Source organism: Scyliorhinus canicula, chromosome 8 (genome assembly GCF_902713615.1).
Source record: "Scyliorhinus canicula chromosome 8, sScyCan1.1, whole genome shotgun sequence".
Taxonomy (NCBI): Eukaryota; Metazoa; Chordata; class Chondrichthyes; order Carcharhiniformes; family Scyliorhinidae; genus Scyliorhinus; species Scyliorhinus canicula.
In genome coordinates, this window is record NC_052153.1 from 90,891,815 (window position 1) to 90,918,407 (window position 26,593).

The 26,593-nt window shown below is 42.1% G+C and overlaps 1 protein-coding gene across 1 annotated transcript in view; it reads left to right on the forward strand.

Annotated features, from left to right (window-relative positions):
• Positions 1-26,593, forward strand: part of LOC119970384 (guanine nucleotide-binding protein subunit alpha-14) — a 258,003-nt gene that overhangs the window by 211,708 nt on the left and 19,702 nt on the right. The window contains exon 3 of the mRNA XM_038804918.1: positions 11,732-11,886. Coding sequence (XP_038660846.1) covers positions 11,732-11,886 — 155 coding nt within the window. The remainder of the gene's footprint in view (positions 1-11,731; positions 11,887-26,593) is intronic.

Below are 26,593 nucleotides of genomic sequence, written 5' to 3' on the forward strand. Positions count from 1 at the left end.
ATGCAGACTCCGCACAGACGTTTACCAAAGCCGGGAATGGAAATTGGGACCCTGGCGCTGTGAAGCAACAGTGCTAACCATTGTGCTACCGTTAGATAAAGAGTAGGCCCAGTCAAGGACAAAGGATTTAAGTTATGCGTAGAGTCAGAGGAAGTGGGTGAGTTCCTTAACAATTATAATATTCTTTATTATTGTCACAAGTAGGCTTACATTAACCCTGCAGGTACCTTGCATCAGTATTCGCCAAAGAGAGGGACATAAAAGATGTTGAGATTGGGAATGGGTGTGTGAATACTCTAGAATATGTCAACAGAATGAAGGAGGAAGTGCTGGATATCTTCAAATACATTAAGGTAGACAAGTCCCCGAGGTTGTTTATCCCAGGTTACTATGGAAAGCAAGAGAGGAACTAGCTGGGGCCTTAACAGTTATCTTTGCATCACATATGACCACAGGCGAGGTTCTAGAGGACTGGAAAATAGCCAATGTTGTCCCTTTGTTTAAGAAAGGAAACCGGGATTATTCAGGTAATTATAGGCCGGTGAGCCTGACGTCAGTGGTGGGTATAATGTTGGAGAAGATACTGAAGAACCTGATTTATTCACATTTAGAAGCAAATGGACTTGTTGCTGATGGGCAACATGTTTTGTGTGGGAAGGTCATGTCTTACCAACTTGATAGAGTTTTTTGAGGAGGTGACAAAATTAATTGATGAGGGAAAAGCTGTGGATGTCGTTTACATGGACTTTAGTAAGGCATTCTGACAAGGTCCTTCATGGCAGACTGGTACAAAAGGTAAAGTCGTATGGGATTTGGGGTGTGCTAGCTAGATGGATAAAGAACTGGCTTGGCAACAGGAGACAGAGTAACAGTGGGAGGGAGTTTTTGAGAATGGAGATCTGTAACTAGTGGTGTTCCACTGGGTTCAGTGCTGGATCCACTGTTATTTGTAATAGATACAAATGCTCTGGAGGAAAATGTATATGGTCTGATCAGAAAGTTTGCCGATGACACTAAGCTAGGTGGAGTTGCAGGTAATGAAGGGAACTGTCGGAGAAAACAGCAGAATATAGATAGGTTGGAGATTTGGGCAGAGAAATGGCAGATGGAGTTCAATCTGGACAAACGTGAGGTGCAATTCAGGTGTGAATTATACAGTAATGGCAGAACCCTCAGGAGCATTGACATACAGAGAGAACTGGGTGTTCAGGTCCATTGTTCCATGAAAGTGGCAATGCAGGTGGATAAAGTGGTCAAGAGGGCATACGGCATGCTTGTCTTCGTTGGCTGGGGCATTAAGTACAAAAGTTGGTAGGTCATCGTACAGTTGTATAAAACTTCACTTAGGTCACGTTTGGAATATTGCATGCAGCTCTGGTTTCCACATGACCAGAAGGATGTGGACACTTTGGAGAGAGTGCAAAAATGATTTACCAGGATGTTGCCTGGTCTGGAAGGTGTTGCTATGAGGAAAAGTTGAATAAACTCGGATAGTTTTCTTTGGAAAGACAGAGCCTGAGGGGAGACCTGATTTGAAGTCTACAAAATTACAAGAAGTACAGCCAGGGTGAATAGTCAGAGCTTTTTCCCAGGGTGGAAGACTCAATTACAAGGGGGCACAGGTTCAAGGTGAGAGGGGGAAAGTTTAGGGGAGATGTGCATGGAAAGATTTTCACGCAGAGGGAGGTGAGTGTCTGGAACGTGTTGCCAGTGGAGGTGGTGAAAGCAGGCACAATAGCAAAGTACAAGATGCATCTTTTTTTTAAAAAATAATTTTTATTGGAATTTTTTACAGAAAATATAAAAATATAACAACAAGTATAGCAACATACAAGATGCATCTTGATAGACACATGAATGAGCGTGGAATTTGCAATAAGTAATAGGTCTAAATAAGGAATCTGGATCGGCGCAGGCTTGGTGGGCTGAAGGGTCTGTTCCTATGCTGTAAGGTCTTTTGTTCTTTGTATGAACATAAGAACATAAGAACTAGGAGCAGGAGTAGGCCATCTGGCCCCTCGAGCCTGCTCCGCCATTCAATTAGATCATGGCTGATCTTTTGTGGACTCAGCTCCACTTTCCGGCCCGAACACCATAACCCTTAATCCCTTTATTCTTCAAAAAACTATCTATCTTTACCTTAAAAACATGTAATGAAGGAGCCTCAACTGCTTCACTGGGCAAGGAATTCCATAGATTCACAACCCTTTGGGTGAAGAAGTTCCTCCTAAACTCAGTCCTAAATCTACTTCCCCTTATTTTGAGGCTATGCCCCCTAGTTCTGCTGTCACCCACCAGTGGAAACAACCTGCCCGCATCTATCCTATCTATTCCCTTCATAATTTTAAATGTTTCTATAAGATCCCCCCTCATCCTTCTAAATTCCAACGAGTACAGTCCCAGTCTACTCAACCTCTCCTCATAATCCAACCCCTTCAGCTCTGGGATTAACCTAGTGAATCTCCTCTGCACACCCTCCAGCGCCAGTACGTCCTTTCTCAAGTAAGGAGACCAAAACTGAACACAATACTCCAGGTGTGGCCGCACTAACACCTTATACAATTGCAACATAACCATCCCTCTAGCAATGAAGGACAAAATTCCATTTGCCTTCTTAATCACCTGTTGCACTTGTAAACCAACCTTCTGTGACTCATGCACTAGCACACCCAAGTCTCTCTGAACAGCGGCATGCTTTAATATTTTATCGTTTAAATAATAATCCCGTTTGCTGTTATTCCTACCAAAATGGATAACCTCACATTTGTCAACATTGTATTCCATCTGCCAGACCCGAGCCCATTCACTTAACCTATCCAAATCCCTCTGCAGACTTCCAGTATCCTCTGCATATGGTGTGCATGTTGCATTTTCTTCTTTCCAATTGTCTGCATTTAATTTAATCAATGTTATTGATTGATTCACTCACACATTTTCTTAAGTTTTATGAGTCATCTCTATTAATTCCAGTGCCTCATCTTGCATCATTTACAAATTTAGCCAATATAGTATTAGAAACATTAGTGGTCCCAACCCTGAGTTCTGGCACCGCCCAGGTACGCCTCAACTAGTCCCTGTTGTTTTCTCACCTTCAGTCACTTTTTAAATCCATACCAAAGTATTGCCTTGTATGCACACCTTTTTAGGCTTAATAAATATGTGGCACTTTTATCGTGTGCCTTTTGGAAATTCTATAGACCCAATGACCTGGAATTTAAGTAAAAATAACGATGAGGCTACTGGTGTATACTGATAAAGAGCAGATCAAACTGTGACTTCTGGCAACTTCATATGGATAGTTAAATGTGGAGATAACATTGCAATCCGTATTACACTGCTTCCCCCAATATGTTCTACACCAAAAAAAAATTGCATTCAGATAGTTTGGAAGAACGTATTTGTGCTACTTGTATAAAAGATACCCATTAAGCATGCCATTTACGTTGGAGCTTGTTCATTCATGTATAACTTCATTTTAATGATGTAATAAATCTTAATTACTGGCAAATAACCACACTGGCACTAAGAAGTGTGGTGCCTCATTCCTTTAAATTATTATTGGTGGAGTTTTTAATTTCAAAACAATAAATATTTAAATAAAGTAATTGTTTCTCAGCTCTCTTGCGCATGAAACGGTCATGGGTGAATTTTGATTTTAAACCACTTGGCTTAAACCTTTTTACATTGAATAGATTGAAGTCATGAATTTTAAATAACCTCCTGTTCTCGCATACTCTTATCTGGTCCAGGAGGAGGACAGTTTGTTCTTGTGTATTTCTCTTTGGTTTGCTGCCTTGAATTTATTCATGTGACAAATTTCTGACAGGAGTCATTCTTTCTGTAGCTTGCCCTCTTTTTTTTGTAGAGTCAACTTAATTTACCATAAGAACATAGAATATACAGTGCAGAAGGAGGCCATTCGGCCCATCAAGTCTGCACCAACCCACTTAAGCCCTCACTTCTACCCTATCCCCGTAACCCAATAACCCCATCTAACCTTTTTGGTCACTAAGGGCAATTTATCATGGCCAATCCACCTAACCTATGCATGTCTTTGGACTGTGGGAGGAAACCGGAGCACCTGGAGGAAATCCACGCAGACATTGGGAGAACGTGCAGACTCCGCACAGACAATGACCCAGTGGGGAATTGAACCTGGGACCCTGGCGCTGTGAAGCCACTTGTGCTACCCCGATGCCCAAGTTGTCCAAGACACATATCAGGGTGGATTTAATCAGGTTTGAAACACTGTTTAGGGGCATGAACATGCAGAGTTACAAAAGAGGAGCTGGAGAAGTTCCAAAGAGCTTCATCTCCTGTGACTTCACTATGTATAGTGCCAGTGTAGTAAAGGGTTAACATCTGAAACTATGTGTAAATCAAACACTAGATGGTGTTACTAACTCATTGTAGAAAGACAGCATCTCTAGAAATTCTGGGAGAACATGATGAGAAGCTGAGGAGAGTGGTTATTTGCATCACTGTGAATACTCAAGGGTTAATGTAGATACACTAGGACTGAGTAAACACTAGAGGAAGCACCAGAGACATCATGACACACAGACATTCAACCAATAGGTCAGTAAGATAGGACATGACCAGTGGGCAGTCAAGACACCAGAGGTGACACTACCACAAGGGGGCTACCCATATAAAAGGACAAGGCACACATGCTCTTTCTCTTTCCAGAGGCGAAACTCAGAGAGACGGGCAGATCAGGAAGCATCACACACACTGCATGGATTAGAGCAGACTGGTTAGTTAGACTGAGTTACTATTGTAAGATTAGCAGGAGAGTCGAACTCAAGTAGGAGAATTGTCAACTGTTCAATAAATGTGTTAAACCTATCTCCAAGTCCGAACCTTCCTTTGTCAGAGTATACATCAAGGAAGCAGCTTATACAAAGAACAAAGAATAATACAGCACAGGAACAGGCCCTTCGGCGTAGAGGGATATGGCACTAGGAAGTGCTGAGGGTTATGGCAAAGATTGGTATCATGCTACATGAAGAAGCATAACACAACAGAGAGCAGAGTGACAATTGAATGTAGAGACATAGCACAAGGTCAAGTCATAGTGTAGTTTAATAATTAGAGATAATATTGATTACTGTACTACAGATTCAGTATTTTATTATCTGTTACTTCGTAAAGTGTGCGAACCTAATAGAGTTTAGTAGTGTAAAATAAATTAATTTTGTTTAAAACTTCTTATTTTTATATTTTTTGTCAACTGTACATATCTGGCTATCTTGGAGAACAAGACAAGGAATATAACATCACCCAGTGGTGATTTTTCCATTTATTCAGCTCCTGTACCTGTCTGGGCGTCAGGGTTACTATGTCTATGCCACTGTGTCTAAACTGCCACCTACCTGTGATCCGTTTTGTATGGGATCTACTTATCTCACTGCTCTTTCTCCCCACTTCCCACGTCAGTTAATTTAAATAGATGCCGCAGCATTTTTTAATAACTGTCTTCATCCATCTTTGACTAAAAAGCAACTCTTGGATCAGTCCTTTTTGTTCTGATTATGTTCCCCACTATTTATAAGGATAGCGTTGTTGTTCTCAAATTATCTTGATGATTTCACATTCTAAATAGCTCTCGACTTATGATCTGACCTTTCAGTTGCAACGATTGGATTGGATTGGATTTGTTTATTGTCACGTGTACCGAGGTACAATGAAAAGTATTTTTCTGCAAGCAGCTCAACAGATCATTCAGTACATGGAAGAAAAGGGAATGAAACAAAATTCAAGAAAATACATGAGAATACATAATAGAGAAACACAAGATATACAATGTAACCACATAAGCATTGGCATTGGTTGAAGCATACAGGGTGTAGTGTTAATGAGATCAGTCAATAAGAGGATAATTTAGGAGTCTGGTGACAGTGGGGAAGAAGCTGTTTTTGAGTCTGTTCGTGCGTGTTCTCAGACTTCTGTATCTCCTGCCCGATGGAAGAAGTTGGAAAAGTGAGTAAGCCGGGTGGGAGGGATCTTTGATTATGCTGCCCGCTTTCCCCCGGCAGCGGGAGGTGTAGATGGAGTCCATGGATGGGAGGCTGGTTCGTGTGATGGACTGGGCGGTATTCACAACTCTCTGAAGTTCCTTGCGGTCCTGGGCCGAGCAGTTGCCATACCAGGCTGTGATGCAGCCCGACAGGATGCTTTCTATAGTGCATCTGTAAAAGTTGGTAAGGGTTAATGTGGACATGCCAAATTTCCTTAGTTTCCTGAGGAAGTATAGGCGCTGTTGTGCTTTCTTGGTGATAGCGTCGACGTGAGTGGACCAGGACAGATCTTTGGTGATGTGCACCCCATGGAATTTGAAACTGCTAACCATCTCCACCTCGGCCCCGTTGATGCTGACAGGGGTGTGTACAGTACTTTGCTTCCTGAAGTCAATGACCAGCTCTTTAGTTTTGCTGGCATTGAGGGAGAGATTGTTGTCGTTACACCACTCCACACGGTTCTCTATCTCCCTCGTGTATTCGGACTCGTCGTTATTTGAGATCCGGCCCACTATGGTTGTATCGTCAGCAAACTTGTAGATGGAGTTGGAACCAAGTTTTTCCACGCAGTCGTGTGTGTACAGGGAGTAGAGTAGGGTGCTAAGTACGCAGCCTTGCGGGGCACCGGTATTGAGGATTATTGTGGAGGAGGTGTTGGTGTTCATTCTTACTGATTGTGGTCTGTTGGTCAGAAAGTCAAGGATCCAGTTGCAGAGTGGAGAGCCAAGTCCTAGGTTTTGGAGCTTTGATATGAGCTTGGCTGGGATTATGGTGTTGAAGGTGGAGCTGTAGTCAATAAATGGGAGTCTGATGTAGGAGTCCTTGTTTTCGAGATGCTCTAGAGATGAGTGTAGGGCCAGGGAAATGGCGTCTGATGTGGACCGGTTGTGATGGTATGCGAATTGAAGTGGGTCAAGGCGATCCGGGGGTATGGTGGTGATGCGCTTCATGATCAGCCTCTCGAAGCACTTCATTACAACTGACGTCAGGGCCACCGGGGCGGTAGTCATTGAGGCATGTTGCCTGGTTCTTCTTTGGTACCGGTATGATGGTGGTCTTCTTGAAGCAGGTGGGGACCTCGGAGTGGAGTAGGGATAGGTTAAAGATGTCTGTGAATACCTCTGCCATGTGGTATGCACAGGCTCTGAGTGCACGACCAATAACGCACGACAATTGTATTTTAATGACGCAAAATGACGCAAAATGTACTTTTAAAAGGTCTTTTAACAGGCTTTTTAGGTAGTACTACTAATGGAAAAAGTATTCATGGTGCCCATTTCAGGTTTCTCATGAAAAAAGATTTCAGAAAGATTGTGGTGAGGTCTGCCTTTGTAATTAGGTAGTAAAGTAATCCAATTCTTATTTGACTGGATCTAATTTATTTTGCACTTATTTCTGAGCTTGCAGACGTGTGGGAAGCAAAGGTTAAATATAGATAAATATACATATCTAGTCTTGCTCCTCCATTAGACCGAATGAGAACCTGATAAAAATAGTCAGACATCGGATTATTCGGCACAGTAGAAAGGAATCACCGAATTATTACAATGTATAAGGAGGCCATTCAGCCCATTGTGTCTGCACCAGCTCTCTGAATGAGCAATTAATTTAATGCCATTTCCCCATCTTCTACCCTTAACCCTGCACATTCTTCCTTTTCGGAAAGCAGTCTCGTTCCCCCTTGAATGCCTTTATTGTACCTGCTTCCACCACATTCAGTGCATTTGGCCCATCTTGCCTACTCTGCTGTTTCCACATAGCCTGAACAATATTGCTTTTTCAAATAGTTAGCTAATTCTCTTTCGAAAATACATTACCAAAGTTGTTTCCAATATTTTTTCAGGCAATGCAGTCCAGATCACAACAATAAAAAAATTATTGCTGCTGGTTATTTTGTCAATTACTTTAAATCTGCGTCCTCTGGTTACCGATCCATCAGCCAGTGAAAATAGTTTATAATTTACCCCATCAAACCCAGTGTATCCGTATTAACACAAATTATTTTATTAACTATTATAAAACAAGTAGGGAAAATGTTTCTTAAAATCACAACTGCAACCATATAGCAGCAATTCAAACTTTGATTTTCAGATCTTGTGATCTGCAGCTTTATATTTACGTTGTATAAATTAATGTCGTTATGAGGTAGGAATGTGCATGACTTCTTACTGTCCTACCACAACAACAGCTTGTATTTATATAGCACTTTTCATGGAATGAAATATCCCAGGGTGCTTCACAGGGGCATTACAAAACAAGGTATGACACTGAGCAACACAAGAATATATTAGAGCAGATACCAAAGGTTTGGTTACAAATGCAAGTTTCAAAGAGCATCTTAAAGAAAGAAAGAATGTAACATAAGAAATGGGAGCCAGGAGTAGGCCATTTAGCTCTTTGAGCCTGTTCCACCATTTAATGAAATCATGGCTGATCTGATTATGGTCTTAACTCTACTTTCCTGCCTGTCCCCCATAGTTCAACCCAGAATATATTCCATAGCCCAGCCCCTGCTGCACTTCCTGGAAGAGAATTCCAAAGACTAATGACCTCTGGGAGAAGGGATTTCTCCTTATGTCTGTTTTAAATGGGAGTTCCCTTATTTCTAAACTGTACCTCGTTGTTCTAGATTTTCCACATGAGAAATGTCCTCTCAACATCAAACCTGTCAAGCTCTTCAGAATCTTATGTTTTAACAAGATCACCCCTCATTCCTCTAAACTGCAGTGCCTATAAATGCAACCTGCTCAACCTTCCCTGTCAAGTGAGAGAACCTTTAAGAACTGGGTGTTTATTGAATCTCTGCAGTGGGTGTACCTTTAAGAAATGGTGTTTATCGAATAGCTGCAGTGATGTCAGAGTGTGGGTGGAGCTGGGCTGTCTGTCTTTCACTTTTGCTTTGGGCTGTCTGCTACAGGGTGTGTTTAGTTTCGCTTTGAGAGCTGGATAGCTGCAGGAAAAGCAAGCAGCTGTATAAGGATCTCTGCAACCTAAAGATTGTCTCCAGATCATTTGGGTGATTTCAAAGTGCTAACTGCTCTCAGTAGAGAATTTAAACCTGATCTCTGTTAAAAAGGGTATTTTGTCTTCTGGATATGGTAAGGAAAGATTAAGGGTTACTTATAGGATATTGTATCTGTGGGGATGATTGGTATTGGTAGTTGTTAAAATGTTTGCTGTGGGTTTATAAATTGTTAACTGGTTTCATAAATAAACATTGTTTTAATTTAAAAGTACTTTAGGTCTCTGTTTGCATCACACCTGCAAAGTAGGCCCGTGTGCTCCCCATACCACAATCTATTAAAAGTTGTGGGTCAGGTGAACTCCATGATACACTTTGGGGTTCTCTAAACCTGACCCATAACATCCCCCGTAAGACAATCTCTTCTTCGGAGGAATTCGCTGAGAATGATAAAGCAGAGAAGAGGGAAATTCAGTCCACCATGCCTGGGCCAGCTCTTTTGAAAGAGCTGTCAGATTAGTCCCATTCATTTACTTCTTCCTCATAGCCCTCTATATTTTCTCCCCAATGTTCATCCAGTCCCTTTTTGAAAGTCATTATTGAATCTACTTCACCACAACTTCAGGCAGTGCATTGTAGATCATAAAATTTAGCAACATTAAAAAAATATATTTTCATCTGCCCTCTGGTTTGTTGACCAATCACTTCAATCTGTGTACTATAGTTGTGGACCGTTGAGCTGCCTAGGGTAGAATTTAATTGCGGAATGAGGGCCACTGATTGGATTACAGGCAATTTCACAAGTTTTGGAGAGTTCCATGAGTGCTGGGGTCGGGATGGAGTTAAATGTGGAGGCAGTTGCAGCAGAGATGGGAGGGGAGGCCATGGGGATGGCTTGGTGCGTGGGGAGGTAGGGCACTGACTAGACCCAATTGGCACAGGACGGTCGATGAGTTGCACAAGGTCATGCCCACTCCACTTGTAAAATTGTGGACAGTTCGGGGGGGGAGGAGGGTGGGGCAGTTAGGAAGGAGTTGGTAGAGTTTGTAGGCCTCCACGCAGTCAGGCCTGCACTATTAAGCAAAGAAAATACGAACTTTATTATTCACTAAGCATAATGAGAGAGGGACTTGAGCTCAGTTTGGATTTACAAGGGGAAAATGTAGCTTGAAGAATTCCCAAGCTTAGAGTGAGAGGAAGACATCTTCAGAAACTTTCATGGAGAAAATCAACAGTTGCTGTCTAATGTTTTATTGAATTTTCTTCCGTATTTCATTTATTTAAATTACCAAGTTTCTTGTATTCAAAGAAAAATTATTTGATGATGTAAGTGGAATAAAAGGTTAACAACCGTGTTAACGATGAATTTGTTGAAAATAGTGGTCTCAAGAATATACTGTACCAGTGTAATGTACAATTTTTAGGTTGAACTTGTGTGTGTCTGTATTTTTTATAAATATATGTTTGTGTTAAGAAAGATAAAAATGGTTTCAGTTTCATTCATGTTTTGTTTCTGAACCTTGTTGCCTGGGTGTCTGGATAGTTTTGTGACTGAAAGGTTTTAGGTCTTTTGGGTTTGTTTGTGTATATATACATACTTAATGAGGTATAACTACCACTCAATTTAAAGAGACAGGTTAAAAGGCATTTAAAGTTTAATAATTCCAAAAACAAAATACAAAGTAGAAAAACTTTATTGTTGCCTCGTGGCAGTGATCCAGGGATTTGTACAGGAAAGAGAAGAGTTGAAAGAGGGGGTGGTTCAGTATTTGTGCATCAGAGAAGGAAGACAGGGATTTGAAGCTGTTTAAGAGAAACTACCAGGATCGTGGGACAGCAGTTAGCTGAATACGGGACTCAGTAAATTGATCAGTTTAGCGGAGGTGCTACTGGAAGACTGAATTTAGTGAACAAGTGTTTGCTTTGCCATTGAAGAAACAGCGTGTTTAAAGTGTGGTTTTTGGGTGTTTTGGGGAGTGATACGAGTTGGGTGAGAAGCATCAAGTGAATGTTCTGGTATTCACTGGAAGAAAACTGTTGGCAATTGTGCCAGTCCCAAGTGTGTCAAGCTGGTGGTAACTCTTCATTGTTTTATATGCCTGTAGAGTTGTTGTGGGATAAAGGAATAGTGGGAATTTGGATCATTGTCTTGTGTTTGTATTGAGATCTTTCCTTTTTTGACTTGTGTAATATAGTTTACTTATTTTAATAAACATTTTGTTTATTTGTGTTAAATGTTTCTCAGTAGACTCCTATGGAGTTGTTCAGTAACTTTCCTCCATAGTTTCTTAAAACAAAAGTTAGGATGAATATTGCCAAAACACAGAGCTTCAGCAACGTGTCTCCTCTTTCCAGCAATATGAGTGAAAATCTTTCAAAATTAGAGTGTTTAAAACTGCTGGATTCCTTCATATGAAATGAATGAAAAGATAAAATCTGCTTGGCCAGATCTTCAATTTCCAAAAATTAATATATTGCCATAATAATGTTGTACTTCTGATGTGATAAGCAAATCCAATAGCGGTAATAGTTTTTTAAAAAGAAATATCTGCTCAACAATGACACTTGCCGCCATTTCTAATGTATTCCTTTAAAAGCAATGGTCAGACAAATAGAATTTATGCTTACTGAATAGGATTCCATAAAGGATTCCATGATAGGATTCCATATTAAAATTTTCCTTACTTTCAATTTAAGATATAATATAGATATGACCTGATTCTTAAATATGCTTAATTATTTTTAACAGGAAAATGCAAATATGGTCAAAGAAGTGGAGGTGGATAAAGTCATCACGTTTGATCGCGTGTATGTTGAAGCGATAAAGAAATTATGGAATGATCCCGGGATCGAGGAGTGCTACGACAGACGCCGAGAGTATCAGTTGTCTGATTCTGCCAAATAGTAAGTAGGAAATTTATGTTCTAAACTATCATCCTCGCGTTTCGTACGCTTTCTTGTCTTTCGTCCCTCGGTTAGAGTCTAACAAAGAGTTGAGAAAGTCGCAAAAAGCTGCAGAAAATTTTTTTATGTTGCGACCTTTGGAGATGGAGGTTTGTGTGTGACATTAAGAAATGCAGATCTTTTTCCTGCATTTCTGAATGCCGTGGACAATCTTGAGTATCATATACTCTCAACTTTGTTCAAGAAACTGAAATTTACCAAGAAAACTGAAAGACTAGTTTAATCTTGCACATTGCCAAGTGTGTTTCTATATAAAGGATAATCAGATTTATCTTTTAGCACAGCTCTCCCTTTAAATTCTTCTCTGTAAGATACTCTACACCATCAGTCGAAAACAAGGAATGCCAAAAAATCAGTTTGATATATGGTGATCCCTGGCCCGAATCTAGAAAAGCACTCCTTTAAATTCCTGCATTATGGATGCAGTATAAATAATAGGTGATGATACGGGTCTGTCAAGTTCAATCTTCGTCTTGAGTCTTCCACCGTCATTGTCATTGTCCATCTTATTCCATATTACTTGGTTTTTGCCACAATGCTGGAATCCTTTGCATTTTTTCTTGCCTGTCGCCTGCTTCACCACATTTCCTCTCTCTCTCTCTCTCTCTGCAGCAGATAACCATACAATTTCAATCTCTTCTTTGCTAACTTCTTCAATGTTCCCTTAATCTCATTGACTCCATGATGTGCTGGGTTCCTGATTTTCTTCCTTCTCGCTACTCCCAAATATCCACCTCCGCCTCAGTGTCTCTTTCGTAACCAACCCGTGAACCTCTCTTTTTGGTGTTGCCCAAATTTCTGCACAATAGAACAAGGCTGATCTCTCAACTATTTTGTAGATTTGTCCTTATTTTTCTGTTACATACCACTCCCCTGCTCCTTTTCCAATTACTCCAGCCAGAGTGAATCTGTTGCTTATTTTCATTTCCATACTTGCGCCTTCTGTCATCACTGACTTCTGATTCTTTAAACTACTAATTTTTTTCAAGTCTTCATTCACAATCTTCCAACTTATCCTCTTTGGGCTCAAACTGACAATCAACAAATAGGCCTTTGGCCTACTGATCTTCATCCTTATGTTCCAATGCTTTTCTCCAGATGCTTAGTCATATTCTCATCATGCCCACCACATAGCTTAATGTCACCTGCAAATATTATTGATGTGCCACTTCCCATCTCTGTTGCTCATTTGTAACTGTCAGGAAGAGGAAGGGACTCTATGCCAATCCTTGATGTAATCCAACTTTGGCTTCGAAGCTCTTCCCCCACACTATTTCTTACTCTTGTCTGGCACTCCTTGTACAGGGGTCTTGTAATAATCGTGCATACTTTTAAGCTGGGAGGGGTTAAAAAGGGAGGCATGGTGAGTTGTGTAAATTGGTGGGGAATTGGGGTTGGGGAGTGGATTATGTAAGCCATGTTGGCTGGGTTTTGTTGTTTGTTTGGTGTGTGGTTGCATATTTTGTTAAAATTTATAATACAAGTGCCTTAATAAAATATTTGTTTAAAAAATAATCATGCATTATTAATCATGCATCGCAGACTTCAGGAATTGTAGCAGATCTCCCGACTTCCTCCCTAGGCACCTGGCTATAGCTTTCTATAGATTGATGAACATAAACTTTAAGTTGCGTTGGCTTCAACTATATTTCTTGTCTCAGAACAAAAATGGAATCAGCGGTGTTTCTTCTGGCATGAATGTGAGCTGACCTTCATGGATTTTTCACTATTTTTCTCTATCTGTCCCAGAGCTAAACCTCATTCTATATTTTATCTGTGCACACACCTGTATCAGCATGGCTAATTTATAAAATCTTTAAAATTTTCAGTGATTGAAGCCATTGCTAAAAATGATTGAAGCTATTGCTGACTATGATTTGCACAATAGGAACGTCTGGCATTCAGAGCAGTTACAATCTTTTGATCCCTGAAGAAGTGCTAACAGCCATGTGCTTGCAGAGGCCAAATTCCAAAGGGATTGTTCAAAGGCATTTTTAAGGCAGGCTCTAGCCTACGAAGGTGGGCTATCTGTGAGGACAAAGACTCCTGAAACCTCTAGTAAACGTATTAATGTATGAAACATTCACCATTTCAAGAATCCAGACATGGGGAAGAAGTGAGAAAAACGTCTCCTCTCACCTCAAAAGCTGCTAGGAACTGTAATATTGTCTTGTGAAGCTAAAGGAGCCATTCTTCCATCTTCCATCAACCAAACAGCAGCAGGGCCAGAGTTCGGGTCCGCCCAGTTTCAATTGCCTAACCCTTATCTACAATGTTTCTCTGAGAACTTCTGAAGTTCTGTACTGATACCTGCAAGACTAATTCATTTCTACGGTGATTCTCCCATCGTGGAACTCGCTGCTGTTGGAAAAGTGGATTACCCAAAATTTGTTTCAGCTGGCTAAATTCTCTCAAGGAATATGTACCATTGCACTTTTCATTCTGGACTCTGAACACAAGTGAAAAAATAATTCTTGCCTGTAGGTTTTACCCTGTACCTCTTTCTTTTCTTTATACCTCTTTTATTCTACGAATGTACTGCCATGTTTGAGTGTGTGTAAAATAAACTATCCCTCTATTTATTCCGTATCTCAGGTTTGCTTTGGAATTATTAATAGAGGATTGGATCACTCCAAAATTGAGGAGTTAGAGAAAATATGCCATCACTCATAAAGGAGAAAATAAAAATTGAAATTATTTTTTGTTTACATGTGGATGATCGGGAGAGAAATCAGGCCTGTTTTAAGTTAGACCTCCTCCTGTCCGTAACGTCCATCTTGAAGGTATATAGTAAGAGTTTAATTCCGTGACAGTATTTCCAATCTTGAATCATAGAGCTTAATAGCATGAAAACAGGCCCTTCAACCCAACTTGTCCATGATGTCCAGTTTTTACCATTAAGCTAGTTCCAATTCGCTGCATTTGGCCCATAATCCTCTATACCCAGCTTTCCCATATAACTGTCTAAATGCTTTTTAAAAGACAAAATTGTACCCGCCTCGACTACTGCCTCTGTAGCACTTTCTCACCAATGGGGAGCAATGCTGGCGTAGTAGGGTCGCTAGGCTAGTAATCCAGAGGCCCTGAGTTATTGTCTGGGAACATGAGGGGCCTCACGGTAGCATGGTGGTTAGCATCAATGCTTCACAGCTCCAGGGTCCCAGGTTCGATTCCCGGCTGGGTCACTGTCTGTGTGGAGTCTGTACGTCCTCCCCGTGTGTGCGTGGGTTTCCTCCGGGTGCTCCGGTTTCCTCCCACAGTCCAAAGATGTGCGGGTTAGGTGGATTGGCCATGCTAAATTGCCCGTAGTGTAAGGTTAATGGGGGGATTGTTGGGTTACGGGTATACGGGTTACGTGGGTTTAAAGTAGGGTGATCATTGTTCGGCACACCATCGAGGGCCGAAGGGCCTGTTCTGTGCTGTACTGTTCTATGTTCTATGAGTTCAAATTCCACATGGCAGCTCATGGAATTTTAATTCAATGAATAGATCTGGAATTAAAAGCTAGCCTCAGTAATGTTGGCCACATATCTGTCAGCCATTGTTCCAAACTGAATCTGGTTCACTAATGCTCATCAGGGAACAAAATTTGCCTTTCTTATCTGGTATGGCCTATGTGTGACTCTAGGTCCACAGTATTGTGTAGCCTATTAACTGCCTTCCAAAATGGCCAAGGCAGCCATTCAGTTGAAGGCCAAGTACAGATGGGCAACAAATGCTGGGCTTGGCAGAGGCACATATATCCCATTAAAAAAAAAAAAGACTTTTGCTCACTAATGCTCAGTTTGGGTTCCACTAGGGTCACTCACCTAACAACCACATTACAGCCTTGGCCCAGACAACTCAACAGGATGTGAGAGTGAATGCTTTTGTCATCTATGCAGTATAGGCTGGACTGTGGCATCAAGGAACCTCTGCAAAATTGAAGTCAATGGGAATCGGGGAAAAACTCTCCTCTGGTTGAATCATACCTGGCACAAATTAAGATAGTTGCGGTTGGAGGCCAATCATCTCAGCTTCTGGACATCGCTGCAGGAATTCCTCAGCATAGTGTCTTCGGCTCAACGATGTTCAGCTGGTTCAATGATCTTCCTTCCAAAATATGGTCAGAAGTGGGAATGTTTACTGATGATTGCACAATGTTCGATACCAGTCTCAATTCCTCAGATACTGAAACAGTCCCTGTATATATACTGCAAAACCTGGACAACATTCAGGCATGGGACGATAAAGGAAAAATATCATTCACACCACAAGTGCCAGGCAATGACCATCCCCAACGAGAGAATGTAGATATATCCACCTTACATTCAGTGGCATTACCTTGGTGGGGAGACAGTGGCATAATGGTGATGTTACTGGGCTTGTAATTCAGAGGCACAGGCTGTTGCTGTGAGGACATGGGTTCAAATCTCACCAAAGCAGCTGGTGGAATTTAAAGTAAATTAATAAATATACAATGTACTTCCGGTGACAGCATATAGGTGAAGGTCACACATTAGGTGGTTCCTGGTCGAAACTCTGGTTTTTGGACTTCGATATCGAGTTTCAGGGGCAGTTTTTGAATTGTACAGGGAGGTATAAGGAAGGTGGGAGATGTCGAAGACCCAGAAGAAAGGCACTGGAAAGAAGGGGAGAGCGAAAGTCTGTTGTCGAGTGAGCTGGTGGGTCCAGCAGGAAGAAAGATGGTAGAGGCTGGATCACTGGGTGGGACCGCTCCCCTCACAGTGGAAACTCTGAACGAGGTGATGGCTGGAGAATCTGCGAGGCAGTTTGCAACATGGAAGTGCTGCGGAGGGAGATGATGGCTGTGATGAAGGTGTGGCTGGAGGAGGCGATTGCCCCAGTGAAGGCGGCAGTGTCGAAGACATCAGCCGAGGTACGGGAGAAAGGTTGAAAGGGGTGGAGGAGGCCCTGTTGCAGCACAGTGACTTGTTCACCTTGATGGGTGAGGAGCTGCAGAAGATGGCGGAGGCTAACAAACGGCTAAGAGCCAAGGTGGAGAACCTGGAGAACAGTCAAGGTGGCAAAATCTACAGTCCGTGGGCCTGACTGAGGGGGTGGAGTACCCGAGGGCGACCGAAAAATTTGTGAAGATGCTGGCAGAGCTGTTGAGGGAGGAAAAACCCTCCCGATATGAGCTGGACAGGGCACATCGGTCACTCGGGTCAAAGCCAAAAGAAAATGAGCCACCAAGGGCAGTTATATTTTGGTTCCATAAGTTTCATGTTGAGGAAGTCCTGAGTTGGGCGAAGCAAAGGCATGAGGTGAAGTGGGAAGGCGTAGATATTCAAATATATGTGTCTCTTTGCTTTCAATTCCTTGGGGTTTCTCTGTTACCATAACACAATTGCGTAGCATATTCAGGACCTGGACCCCATATTAACCTAAACAGGTCCGTCCCTTTGCTGACATCTCCGCTGGTTCAACTGCGTTGCTGTTTTCATTCCTTTCCGTGCTGTTCTGATCAGCCTAATGTGAGGGTCTGGCTGATTTTAAAACTCTCCAATTAAAGTTCCAAATTTATGCATTGTCAGGTTGCCATCAAATGTTAATTACATTTTATATAAACTAAATCCTTTTGCTTTGTTTCCAAGTCATGAGAATGCTAATAATTCACCATCATTTTCTCCTTTTAATAGTTCATGAATGCAATGCTTCTGCTAATGAATTATCTTTAGAAATGACATGTGGTATGGTACATAACCAGTAAGAATTTTGAGATTTGTGGACTTCCCTGTGGAACTGTTGGTAGTAATCCATTTATTTGCAGAGTCCCAAGTGGATTCACACAAGTCTGAGGTTGATCTTCCCTTTCTGAATGGATGTTTACTTGGGTGGGTGAAGGGCTAGGTTAGCTGTTGGATCAAGATGCATGGTTGGGTTGAGGAGGCGGTAGTCTGTTCTGGTTGTTACCTGGAGGTAGCCAGGGGTGGTCAGGGAGTTAGTCAGGGTGTTGCAGGGGGAGGCCAGTACATTTGAGTGGTGTCAGTTGTGTAGTTATCTCGATAAGGATTTTTATGCCCAGCATTTCTCGCATAGCTATTCAGTTAAGTCCATCAGAACAACTGTCCGAAGTCTCCAACTCTAAATCAGTCAGAGACTTTTGCGGAGGGTCCTGGGAGTTCAAACTTTGAGGCAATTCCCACAGAGGTCAGCACGTCAAGACTTTGTGGATCTTGGGTCATAAATCCAGTCTCTGATCGGAAGACTGGAAAATCTGGGCCAATGGTTATTAGAGGAATAATCCAAGAGGAATCCATGATGTAGCATATTTGGGGTTGGTGCTGCTATTAATACATGAGCTGGATTGAAACTCAATGCAAGATCGTCAAAATTGCAAAAGGGAGCATTCAGAAAGGCAATCGAGAAGGTTATTTTAATATAAATGATGATGAGAATTAGGAACGAGATGTTGTGGATGCTAGGATAATTGGAACTTTTAGATTTTGTAATGTAAAGTTTTTTTTTCATCAAGGGATATGGAGCTGAAGTACAAATCAGCTATGAGGGAAACTAAATGTCATACAGGTGCAACAGCTGAGTGGCCTACCCATGTTCTTAATATTTCTTTGAAAGTGGAAGAGGCTGCTCAGACCCAAGCATAAATTGAATAAAAGATGTAACTATTTGGGGCAATTGAAGCTACAATTCGATCCACCGATGTAAAATGCCACATAAAGAAGTGATAATTGGAGTGGAGAACATGCGAGGTCGGGGGAGAGAGGGCAGAAGATGAGGCAAAACTGTTGATGTTCAAAAGAGCAGAGATAGGAGACCTACCATTTTATTTTCCTCTCCTGTGTCCCCCCCTCTGCACACTTCCTTCCCTCCTTTTTTCCCCACTCCATTGTTTCCTCACTTCTTCCCCTCTCCTGCTCCTTCATCTTCATTTGCTCCTTACTTCACCCCCCACTCCTCCTCTTTTTCAACCCATACATGTATTTTCTCCTCCATCGCAGTCTGGGGATAGGTGGTGGTGAGGTGCAGTAGTGGTGTTGTGGCAGTGTTGGGGATGGGAGGAAAAAGTGGTGAATAGCATGATTTGGAAATTTCATCAGTTGTGGCTGTTTAATTTGCGATGTTAGTTGGGAAACGCCTCTCGCAAAAGGGAAGGGAAATCAGTGAATGATATTGTTGTCTGTGTGGGAGTTAAAATTGCTAAGAATAGAAATTGGGAGCAATGTAGGATGCTTAGTAGATTTAATGTTCAATGTATCTCAGCAATCACTTACAGAGAAGCAATAAAACAAAGCTAATTTAATGTTGGAGGAACAAAATATCAGAGGTGTTGCCAGTGTTTTGGTCGAATCACACCTTAAGCATGCCTTCCAGTTCTGACTCCTGAGCTACAAGGGAAACATTCAGTCTTTGGAGGTGGACAAAAACCAGAAGGGTTACTTCTAGTTTTAAAGGTCTGAGTTAAGAGGAAAGGCTGATGGAACTTTTGGCCTTCAGGTTGGAAAGACAGATATCTGAAAGGTTTACAATGGTCTCGAAGAGGTTAATTATCACTATCATCTTCATGTGTGCTCTGCTCTAAGGCAGATTCTCGGCTGATAGTTTTCTCCACGCCTCTCATTCCTGGGCCAGTCTTTTAATTTTACAAGGACTTACTTCAATTTTCAAGCCATCCAGAATAGATATTCTCTTCTTTTTCTTACTTGAAATTTTCCTTCTATAACTTCTCTTACTTATCTGTTTCCTCCTAAAATGTATTCTGCCTAATCTGTCTGCCTTTTGCTAATTACATTCAATGTCATTTTTGTTTACCCTCTCCTCGGCACTTCATCGTTTGTTGCTTTTCTGTCCAGTTGTGCTTTTCCATTTTCCTCCAACCCCACATTTCAAAGTGACTAAGCAAGTTGGTCTCCTCTCTCATTAAGAGTCCAAACCTCTCATCCGATCCAAACAACACTCCAAAGCAACCTCTTTGAAAGTTACTTCTTCAGTTTATTCAACTTTCTGGTTAACAGCAGTCGCTTCTTCCCAAGTACTGTTTTTCCCATTGCTACTTTTGCCCGTATTTATTTTTATACCTTCCACCTGTAGATATTAAGCTTTCTAAAGACTTGAATTCTCACACCGTTCCTAATTATTTTCCTTCTACAAATAAATGAAAATTTTCCCTTGCTTTTGAATAGGCAAAACCAAAGTGATGCCTATGTTCACTTTCATGCCAAAGTTCACATCTGCTATCTGTTGTCTTTTGCATTTGCTACAAGTGCTTTGTCATCAGTTAGATTTTCAGATGCTATAATTGTTCACCCCCACCCTTCCAATCTTAAACCAGGTTCTGTGTCTTCAAACGCTTCTTTGACCGTTGCTTCTGCATATTGAAGAGGACTGGTGCTTAACAGCCACACCCTGTCTTACAACGTGTCCAATTATATATGGTCTGACTCCCCATTGGCTACTCTCACTGTTGCTGTTTGTACCATGTATACATTTGTAGTGAGTCCTCTAACTCCCCAGTCTATTCCAATGCCTTTCAGCTCTGCCAAGAGCTTAATCTAGTCAACCTGATCTGTTACCACCCCCTGGACTAGGGCACAGCTAATTCCAGCATCCCATTTGACCTGGAGTTGCAACACAATTGAATTAATGAATCATTTTTAGAAAAATACCTGAAGTCTTTGGTCCTTAGCTGTCCAATATCTACAATCACCAGGTTTGTAGATCTACACACAATTGAGTTTATTAATAACGATAACTATAATTAAATATGCAGCAGCTCACAGCATTTCTGGAGAGAGAAAGAGAGAGCGGGCACTCGCAGCTCCTTGAGCATCTAGGGCCCAACTCTGCTTTCCTTGGGTCTCTGAAAATGATCCCACTCCGGCAGGATCCAATCACTACCTGTTACCATGCAAAATACAGAGTTTTGGCCAATCTAATGGCCACCAGCCAACCAATAGAACCGAGTCCCACCCCACCTCTTCTGTGTCCCAAAGTCTAAAGTCTGAGTTCTCCTGTTCGTAAACTAGCACTATACATTATGTTGCAACGCTTTGAATTTCTTATTCTCTCGGCGGCTTGACTTAAAAGATATGTGTCCATTAAGCATCCATGAATCAAATACGATAACAGCAAAAATAAAGGGGAAATAGGGATTCAACAGGAAGGACCCTTACAGATTGAATACTTGTTCAAAATCTACAAGACAACATATACTTCCTATTCAAACTCTCAACTGTCTTCACTCATTCATATTACAATGCTAATTTCTTCTCTTGCCCGTCTTCCTCCCTGGGATCCAAACTGGTAATCTCTGGTTTTGTTCTGTGCCTTCCCATCCACACTCTCTTATAATTCTCAACGCAACCTTGGATGCTTGGACAACCTATTGAATGTCCAAAAAGCAGGACGTTGGCAAGCATTCCTCTTCTTTCTTGTGATATTTTTTCGCATGATATCCTCTGGCCTTCCTCCTGATAGTAAACATCTTTTCACAATTAGTAAGCATTGGTGTTACATCCTTTCCCATGTTTTTAATCTGCAGGTATATCAGTGATTGCAGCTGCTTTACCAGCTTGTATCTCCTATATTACTGCTCTTGTGTCACTCTCTAGCATTTCTGGTTTATTTCTGGCACAAATTCAGAGCAGGATGAGGAAAAAAAGCATCAAACTAGAAAAGTTGGAAATACGCAGCTGATAAGGTACCATTTGTGGAGAGAGCAGTAGAGATAATGGGTGGGATTCTCCAGGCCCCCTGAACGTGTTTCTCAGTGGCGCGTCGTTTTCTGGCGGTGGATTTCCCATTGAAGCCACCCCTTCCGTCGTGAAACCTGCAGGCAGGGGCGCGCTGTCGGCGGGAAAAGAGAATCGCGCCGACTGAAGAGTTCCGGCCAGTGTTTCAGGTCAGTAAGGTTTTTTTTTCCAGAACAGTTTTTTGAGTCGAGTATAAATTGATTGTTTTATGTCTTCAGAATTTTACCTTTATCATGTGAGAGTGCCTTTAAGAAATGGGTGTGTATATAAATATTTGTAGTGAGAGTACCTTTTTAAAAAAAAAAAATGGTGTTTACTACTGCAGTGATGTCAAGTGTGGGTGGATCTGGCTGTCTGTCAACTTTTTACTTTTGTTTTAGGCTGTTTACTGCAGGGTGTGTTTTAGTTTCATTTTTAGTGTTGGAGCTGAAGCCAGACCAAGCAGGTGTACTGCTGTTCTCTCTTCCATCAAAAGACTATCTCTTGATCATTTGGTGAATTCAGAATTATAAATGTTCTCAGTAGTGAATGTAAATCTCATGTGCTTCTGTTTAAAGGTTTTTTAAAAAGTATTCTGGATGTTAAAACGACAGCTTACAAATTACTTAGCGTTGTATTCTTTGGGGGTTGAATTTGAAATAATGGTTGCGAAGATGTTCACTGTTTCTTTCAAAAAGGTTAACTTGAGTTCATAGAATAAACATTGTTTTGCTTTAAAAATTACTTTTCCATTTCTGCTGTACCATACTTGTAGAGTGAGCCATGTGCTCCCCATACCACAATCTATTAAAAGTTGTGGGTCAGGTGAACTCCATGATATACTTTGGGGTTCTCCAAACTCTGGGCCATAACACCTTAAGTATAAATCATACAAGTTATTTCTGTTGTACTTAGCCGTAACGTTGGAATTACTCTCATTTATTTTTTGCCTAACTTTAGAACATAGAACATAGAACGATACAGCGCAGTACAGGCCCTTCGGCCCACGATGTTGCACCGACATGGGAAGTCAAAAACTAAAGGCCATCTAACCTACACTATGCCATTATCATCCATATGCTTATCCAATAAACTTTTAAATGCCCTCAATGTTGGCGAGTTCACTACTGTTGCAGGTAGGGCATTCCACGGCCTCACCACTCTTTGCGTAAAAAACCTACCTCTGACGTCTGTCCTATATCTATTACCCCTCAATTTAAGGCTATGTCCCCTCGTGCTAGCCACCTCCATCCGCGGGAGAAGGCTCTCACTGTCCACCCTATCTAACCCTCTGGTCATTTTGTATGCCTCTATTAAGTCACCTCTTAACCTTCTCTCTAACGAAAACAACCTCAAGTCCAACAGCCTTTCCTCATAAGATTTTCCCTCCATACCAGGCAACATCCTGGTAAATCTCCTCTGTACCCGTTCCAAAGCTTCCACGTCCTTCCTATAATGAGGCGACCAGAACTGTACGCAATACTCCAAATGCGGCCATACCAGAGTTTTATACAGCTGCAACATGACCTCATGGCTCCGGAACTCAATCCCTCTACCAATAAAGGCCAACACACCATAGGCCTTCTTCACAACCCTATCAACCTGGGTGGCAACTTTCAGGGATCTATGTACATGGACACCGAGATCCCTCTGCTCATCCACACTGCTAAGAATTTTACCATTAGCCAAATATTCCGCATTCCTGTTATTCTTTCCAAAGTGAATCACCTCACACTTCTCCACATTAAACTCCATTTGCCACCTCTCAGCCCAGCTCTGCAGCTTATCTATGTCCCTCTGTAACCTGCAACATCCTTCCACACTGTCTACAACTCCACCGACTTTAGTGTCGTCTGCAAATTTGCTCACCCAACCTTCTGTGCCCTCCTCTAGGTCATTTATAAAAATGACAAACAGCAAAAGCCCCCGAACTGATCCTTGTGGTACGCCACTCATAACTGAACTCCATTCTGAACATTTGCCATCAACCACCACTCTCTGTCTTCTTTCAACTAGCCAATTTCTGATCCACATCTCTAAATCACCCTCAATCCCCAGCCTCCGTATTTTCTGCAATAGACGACCGTGGGGAACCTTATCAAACGCTTTACTGAAATCCATATACACCACATCAACTGCTCTACCCTCGTCTACCTGTTCAGTCACCTTCTCAAAGAACTCGATAAGGTTTGTGAGGCATGACCTACCCTTCACAAAACCATGCTGACTATCCCTAATCATATTATTCCTATCTAGATGATTATAAATCGTATCTCTTATAATCCTCTCCAAGACTTTACCCACAACAGATGTGAGGCTCACCGGCCTATAGTTACCGGGGTTATCTCTACTCCCCTTCTTGAACAAAGGGACCACATTTGCTATCCTCCAGTCCTCTGGCACCATTCCTGTAGCCAATGATGACATAAAAATCAAAGCCAAAGGCTCAGCAATCTCTTCCCTGGCTTCCCAGAGAATCCTAGGATAAATCCCATCAGGCCCCGGGGACTTATCTATTTTCACCTTGTCCAGAATTGCCAACACTTCTTCCCTACGCATCTCAATGCCATCTATTCTAATAGCCTGGGTCTCAGCATTCTCCTCCACAACATTATCTTTTTCCTGAGTGAATACTGACGAAAAGTATTCATTTAGTATCTCGCTTATCTCCTCAGCCTCCACACACAACTTCCCACCACTGTCCTTGACTGGCCCTACTCTTACCCTAGTCATTCTTTCATTCCTGACATACCTATAGAAAGCTTTTGGGTTTTCCTTGATCCTACCTGCCAAAGACTTCTCATGTCCCCTCCTTGCTCGTCTTAGCTCTCTCTTTAGATCCTTCCTCGCTTCCTTGTAACTATCAAGCGCCCCAACTGAAACTTCATGCCTCATCTTCACATAGGCCTCCTTCTTCCTCTTAACAAGAGATTCCACTTCTTTGGTAAACCACGGTTCCCTCGCTCGACCCCTTCCTCCCTGCCTGACTGGTACGTACTTATCAAGAACATGCAATAGCTGTTCCTTGAACAAGCTCCACATATCCAGTGTGCCCAACCCTTGCAGCCTACTTCTCCAACCTACACATCCTAAGTCATGTCTAATGGCATCATAATTGCCCTTCCCCCAGCTATAACTCTTGCCCTGCGGGGTATACTTATCCCTTTCCATCACTAACGTAAAGGTCACCGAATTGTGGTCACTGTTTCCAAAGTGCTCACCTACCTCCAGATCTAACACCTGGCCTGGTTCATTACCCAAAACCAAATCCAATGTGGCCTCGCCTCTTGTTGGCCTGTCAACATATTGTGTCAGGAAACCCTCCTGCACACATTGTACAAAGAACGACCCATCTAATGTACTCGAACTATATATTTTCCAGTCAATATTTGGAAAGTTAAAGTCTCCCATAACAACTACCCTGTTACTTTCGCTCTTTTCCAGAATCATCTTCGCCATCCTTTCTTCTACATCCCTAGAACTATTAGGTGGCCTATAGAAAACTCCCAACAGGGTGACCTCTCCTTTCCTGTTTCTAACCTCAGCCCATACTACCTCGGAAGAAGAGTCCCCATCTAGCATCCTTTCCGCCACCGTAATACTGTCCTTGACTAGCAGCGCCACACCTCCCCCTCTTTTGCCCCCTTCTCTGAGCTTACTAAAACACCTAAACCCCGGAACCTGCAACAACCATTCCTGTCCCTGCTCTATCCATGTCTCTGAAATGGCCACAACATCGAAGTCCCAGGTACCAACCCATGCTGCCAGTTCCCCTACCTTATTTCGTATACTCCTGGCATTGAAGTGGACACACTTCAAACCACCTACCTGAACACTGGCACCCTCCTGCGAAGTCAAATCTGTGCTCCTGACCTCTATACTCTCAACCTCCCGTACCCCAAAACTACAATCCAGGTTCCCATGCCCCTGCTGAATTAGTTTAAACCCCCCCAAAGAGCACTAACAAATCTCCCCCCCAGGATATTGGTGCCCCTCAGGTTCAGATGTAGACCATCCTGTCTATAGAGGTCCCACCTTCCCCAGAAAGAGCCCCAGTTATCCAGAAATCTGAATCCCTCCCGTCTGCACCATCCCTGTAGCCACATGTTTAATTGCTCTCTCTCCCTATTCCTCATCTCACTATCACGTGGCACGGGCAACAACCCAGAGATAACAACTCTGTTTGTTCTCGCTCTGAGCTTCCATCCTAGCTCCCTAAAGGCCTGCCTGACATCCTTGTCCCCTTTCCTACCTATGTCGTTAGTGCCAATGTGGACTACGACTTGGGGCTGCTCCCCCTCCCCCTTAAGGACCCGGAAAACACGATCCGAGACATCACGTACCCTTGCACCTGGGAGGCAACATACCAAACGTGAGTCTCTCTCGCTCCCACAAAATCTCCTATCTGTGCCCCTGACTATTGAGTCCCCAATTACTAATGTTCTACTCCTTTCCCCCCTTCCCTTCTGAGCAACAGGGACAGACTCCGTGCCAGAGGCCCGTACCCCATGGCTTACCCCCTTGTTTAAATTTAACATATATTTGAAACTAAACTAATTAAAGTTTGCTTCTTGGGTGAAAAACAATTCCGGAATATAATGCCACATAGAATGAAGGACCCATAAACTCAATGCAGTACAAAATAACTGCCAAATGATTGATTATGAATCACCCCAAAGGTCCGTACTGGTTATATAAATCTGGGTCAAGGCACAACTGCAATGTGACTGTCACAACGTAACCAAAACTGTGTATCATACAGAAGATTGCGTTTTACAAGGAAGGTGCATGTGCCATTTTAAGAAACCCTTATTGCCTGAAACTGTTTGAGGAGTTTAATTACTTACTAAAATTTTCATAGGCTTCCCATTTCAGTAGTCGAATGATAATAATAAATTTTTCCTAACTGCGACTGCATAGTAATGGTGGGGTTGGAATTCACATCGGGGGAAGTG